The following is a 5,698-nucleotide window of genomic DNA, read 5'->3' on the forward strand; positions in this document are numbered from 1 at the left end:
AAAATTGGTGCTTTACGTCTTTGCCCTATTCCTGTTTCACAACAACGACAAAGAGGGGCACCTGTAATCACCAATTTTCAAATTTTCAACACCTACCATCCCACCATCCCATATTTCAACACCTACCATCCCACCATCACGTGTTTCCTGCAAAAACTAAAGCATAACCACCTAACTAGTTTGTTGACTTTTTTATGTTAAACTTATGTAAAGTTTATCTATAAAAAATGGAACGAAATGTACAAACAGGGGGACGATTGGAACAGTAAAACAAAAGTTATACAATTGTAAGGGGTTTTTGTTCAGATCTACAAGAAAGCAATAAAAAGTCTAGATTCGAATGTTTTTGTTGGAGTTATATTTTTTATTTATTTTGCTAGTTCAAAAAAAAAGCCTTGCATGTAAAAAAACAAAGAAAAAAATATAGACCTTACCTCGTTTTAAGACTTCTCACCGGTGACGAGACAGTTAGATCGAATATTTAAGGTATTTTTGAAGGTTTAAAGATTTGTAAAAAATTAAGAGAAAAGGAGGAGACTGGCTGCATAAACAAAAGTGGAGAGGGGAAGTAAATTTGGTTTAGCAAAAACCCTTATAATAGTATATATTATATTAGAACCAAAACTACATAGTTTTGGAGATTAGGGTTCCCTCCTGATGTAGCATGGATAAATCGTGTGAGTGGGGTCTCTGAGTTCAAGAATATTTCATTCTGGTCCTTAATTAATGTTTCCCAAACTTATGATTTTGCCTCTCATTTTTGTGCGCATCGAGCCTCTCGACAATTCCGTTGTTTCGAAGGGAGTTTCTGATTCCGCCAAGGAGTCGATGAAGAGGACTATCTCCACTATGCTAGGGATTCTCTCGTCTGATCAGTTCTCCATTTCAGTTTCCATCTCGAAACCTCCTCTTCATCGCCTCCTCTTCTCTTATATCGTCACAGGGTAATATATTTTATTTTCAACCTTAAAAAGGTGAAATTCTTTATAATTTATTGCATTTTTCCTGGAAAAAAAAACCCTACTATATTTTTAGTTATACATTGTGGAACGCGGAGTATAGAGTTTCATTGACGATGAATCTGGAAAGAACAGCACGTATAGAGGAGACGGCGGAGGAGACAGAGGAAGCTGTTAGCCGGCGGCAGGGAGAATTGTTTGAGGAGAAAAGGGAGGAGAGAGCGAGTCAAAGTGATAGATTTCAAAAGTTCGAGAAGATAGGGCCGAGGATTTTCGGATATTTATCACCAGAGGCTTTGAAGTATTTTCAGAAATTGCAGGCAGAGTTATGTGAAGCGGAGGAAGTAAGGATTTTAGATTTCATATGTGTGAAATGATGTTTGATATGATTATATGAATTATGTTTAGGTAATTGTAGATTTTCATGTTTCTGAAAATGCCTTCGGGTATTTAAATTGTAGTTTGTTCATTGAGTTTGTAGTGATTGGATTCCTTCATCCTGTCTGTAGGCTGAAGCCACAACTAGACCTGAAAATTTGTATCCCTTCGGTTGTCGTTTCAGGTTTATGTTGTCTCTCAGTTTGTCTTTTGTGTTGTGTGTTCCTATTGAGACAACCATGTTTTAACAATCGATTTTATACATCCCTTTTCTTTCCTTGTTATATGCTACTAAGAGTGCTTATATTGATCATTTTCATGCTGGTTTTCGGAAGTTCGGCATAAAATAAAAGTTATTAGTGATGATCGACAAGAATCTTCCCTTGCTGCATTTGGTGGATCATGGTAATTAATGGTGTCATGCTGGTTATTTGTATTTGATAATTGCCATGTTTGTATCGTGTCTGATATTGTGTAGTCTATGACAATCATGTTTCCACAGTCAATTTTACACTGCCCTTCTTTTTCCTTGTCGCATGCTAATTAGAACGTTCATGTCGATCATTGTCATGCTGGTTTTCTAAGGTTTGACATAAACTAGCGTTACTTTATGGTGATCAACAAGAATCCATCCTTCCTCCATTTGGTGGATCGTAGTACTTCAATAGTTTGGTGTGTGTATATATATATATCTGTTTGCCCAAAAGCACATTAAGTCTTTATTTGGCTATTTTTCATAGTTGTTAATATGCTTTTTTTTTGTATGTTACCTCTATATAAGCTAATACTTGTTTTATTTTGTTTCAGGAACTGAATGCACGAAAGAAAGAAAATGTGCGAATAGAATGTGAAAGAGAAAACAGGAATGATTTGTTAGAGTATTTAAGATCCTTGGATGGCAACATGGTAATGACTGAAAACATAGTTTTTATTACATATCTTGTTCTGAAATTGAATTATCTTAGTTTGATATCCACATGAAACTCGAAACATTCTCAGTACATGTAATTTTTTGTTGCCAGGTCACGGAATTATCCTAACCGTCATCACTACAAGTGGAGGAAATAATCAACCAGCTTGTTCGAAACATATTGCAAAGGCTCTTTAAAAACGAGCTTATGAGAGATTCGAGGATAGTGAACAAAGTAAACCATCAAGATACTTCCGAAAAAAATTCTGGCACTGTTGGAACATCCCGGGATTACCTAGCAAAGCTGCTTTTCTGGTACGCTTTTACAAGTCCTTAAAATTTTCTAACAGTGGGTGCATTTGCAGCGTTTGGCTCATCTTGTGCCAAATGCATAAACATGTCATTATCCACATGCATCCGTCTATAGTTGCCTTATTGTAACATAGACATTGATAAGCACGCCTTCATTGTAATGTATCCAATGTAGCATTATTTGTTCCGTTTTGTTTGTGTTTTCTGCATCGATATTTGCCTTCCGGCTTCTAACATTTAAGATTTTATTTTCTTCTGTCAGGTGTATGCTATTGGGTCATCATTCGAGAGGCTTAGAGAACAGATTGCATCTAAGTTGTGTTGTGGGATTATTATAGAGTAAGGTTTATGAAGTGTATATTATATTTTACCCTTTTTTGACGTTTTAGTTTTTGGTTTATCCAGTAATGTACATTCTTCTCCATGAAACTATTTATAAACTTGTATTGTTTCAACTCTTGACGAATAATCAAATATGGATATAGGAACATGATCCTTTAAGAACCTCTAAATATTTGAAGAAACTTTTTTAAAAACTGAATATGCATGTGCTCCCACCAGATTGAGGTTATGAAAATTCATGAATTACTCAAAAATGCTGAAATGGTTTGGAAGCAAAACAAAACGGTAAATTTGTTGGGATAATGCAGTGAGAAGATGAATTCGTTCATATCAGGTGTTGTAGAATTTGTTTTTGCGAATAAGGTGAATGCAACAGTGTTAATCAGAAGTCACATGAATCACTTGATGTCTTTGGAAAGACGTACGAAAATCATGGTGTCTTCCCGCATTAGTTCTTGTGTTTGTCTTCATCTTCTTTCCAAGCTCCATCAATGGTGCCGCTAGGTTCCATGCCTTCTGCTCCAAAAATGGCCCAAATAAGTTGACCCTCAGCCAGCTCGAGGTCACCAACAATGGGATCACCAATTTTGCGTCCAGAGCTATTTGGAAGACGTCGAGTCTTCCATGCGTGTTTATAAATACATCGGATGATTCATGCCTCTTCCTCAATCCACTATAGAGAATATTCAAGAAAATAAAGTCTGAAAATTCTTATTTGGGAAAAAAATTTCTCCTCTTTATATGGGTGATTTTTCTAAACAAACAATCTTGCTATAAAATTAGCTGAAATAATATTTTCTCAGCTTCTTTTGTGCTGATATTTACACAAAAATAATCGAAGAAACTAAAGAATACAAAAGTGAGTCGAAAGATGTGAGAGATGAGCAAACGAAACAAATCACAAAGAATCCAATCCAAGTCCGTCCAATGGCTGCTTTTGCTTGAATTTGTACAAATCATAAGGTGCCCACAAGAAATCAACTGAGCAAGGTCTGTTTGCATCTAGTCTCACCCATGGCTTCCCTTTCCCACTCCAATGAAGCAAACTTACAGGACCCGGGTGCAATGGCCTGCAACTGTTCACCAAATTATCCCCACCTAGTCCATGTTGGTTCCACCTATGATCAATGGCTTCAACATCCCCACCAAAAGCCAACAAAAATGGTGGAAGAGAGCCCAGTTCATAGATCCTTTTATCTTTCTGAATCCTCATCCATCTCTCAATCTCCCTTGTGTAATCACCTTGTCTCCATCTTCCCAAGTCCATAACCATCACCCCTGTATTGAAATAACAAGCTTTCATGCCTTGAAAATGCTTGGCAAATTCCGGGTTTGACCAGAAATCATCTGTGAAATACTTGCCCAAGTTCGCATTACAGTACTCGGGTGCTCCGATTACCCTTGAACCTGTCAAATTTATGCTCCACAGCTTTTGTATGTCGTCTACAACAATGGTGTCTGAATCTAAATAGATCACTCTTTCGATGCAGGTTTCGAGTATGTCAGCCAAGTAGTTTCTCGCGTAATTCAAAGGGCTCTCGAGCGCTTGGCGGATAGAAGATGATATGAGATTCTTGACAAGTTTTTCCTGGAAAACATAGACCTTGAAACTCAATGATGGAAAGGAAGACTTCAGAACCCAGTCGTAGAGGTTTGCATCAACCGAGCTCGAATCTGAGGCAATGAAATGGAACAACACATTTTGCGGACAGGAACCATGTTTGAGAATTGAATGGATTGATGCAATAGTGCCTCTGAGGTATTCAGGATCAATTGTCATTGCAATATGAACAGTGGAAGGGTCGCATATCAAAGTTTGTTTAGACAAAACAGGACATTGAGGTCCATTTTGATACACAGGGGCCTCCATGAACAAACCTGATACATCCCCAGCTTTGAACAACCTGATTGAATTTGCAGGGAAAAGCAGCAATGAAGCAAATAAAATAACACCCAAAACAGATCTTGATAGGAACATGATGATAATGATTGTTGGAATCCAAGTATGAAGCTTAAAAAGAAGGGATTTGAATAAGTTTCTTAAGAAAGAAGTATTGGAGAACGATGGCTCCAAATGGAACTGAAATGAAAAGGGGAAAAGTAAGTGTAATAATTTATATGAAAAGCAGAAGACATGAAGAGTAAGTTTAGATTAGTCCAATATGCCTGCTACGCGTATATGAATCTGAATGAGAAGTTTCAGTGGTTTGATGGACTCATTTTTCAAAATAATATTATTAGAACTGTTGGCTTCCAGGAACCTGCTTGCCACCGGGTTAACGTGGGTTTGTCATTATATACTATCAAAATTAGTCTAGTGAGATGAGGTATTATATTTTTTTATGCAAAATTAGACGTTTAAATGTTGACGTCGTGAATGGAGCAAAATGAATTAGAATGATCACTCTATATCCATGCAATATTTGATCGGGATTAATCAATCAATAGATCAAATAATAGTAGCTATAAAAAATGGATTTGAGTGTTTTTTTATTAAATAAAGAAGAATTACATTTTTAAGATAAGTATTAGAATTGAATTTACTCAAAGTTAACATCACGTGCATCCTTAATCTTTCCACCAATTAATATAAAGTTTGAGTGTTTTTAATATCAAATTTTTAGAAAGTATTAAGCAAAGATGCCAAACAAAATCACTAAAATTTAAGGGTAAATTACACGGGTGACCATCGAACTATGGTCATAAATTATTTTGACCACCAACGTTTGGAAACGATCAAATTGACCACTCAACTATTTAAATGGTTTACTCAAACCACAATCCGTTAATTTTTAAT

General features: G+C 36.3%; 1 protein-coding gene and 1 pseudogene across 1 annotated transcript; one reads left to right on the top strand and one right to left on the bottom strand.

Annotated features, from left to right (window-relative positions):
- The first annotated feature begins 741 nt into the window (after positions 1-741).
- Positions 742-3,019, top strand: LOC120176168 (annotated as a pseudogene).
- Positions 3,020-3,719: 700 nt separating this feature from the next.
- On the bottom strand, positions 3,720-5,004 carry LOC120176156 (probable galacturonosyltransferase-like 10). Its single transcript, XM_039182647.1, has one exon. The coding sequence runs from the start codon at positions 4,877-4,879 to the stop codon at positions 3,800-3,802; it is 1,080 nt and encodes a 359-aa protein (XP_039038578.1). The 5' UTR covers positions 4,880-5,004; the 3' UTR covers positions 3,720-3,799.
- Positions 5,005-5,698: the final 694 nt, after the last annotated feature.

Source organism: Hibiscus syriacus, unplaced genomic scaffold, assembly GCF_006381635.1.
Source record: "Hibiscus syriacus cultivar Baekdansim isolate YM2019G1 unplaced genomic scaffold, ASM638163v2 tig00112230_pilon, whole genome shotgun sequence".
NCBI classification, from domain to species: Eukaryota; Viridiplantae; Streptophyta; class Magnoliopsida; order Malvales; family Malvaceae; genus Hibiscus; species Hibiscus syriacus.

Excerpts from the sequence above, each read along its gene's own strand:
- LOC120176156 (XM_039182647.1), bottom strand. The coding sequence starts at position 4,879 with ATGTTCCTATCAAGATCTGTTTTGGGTGTTATTTTATTTGCTTCATTG.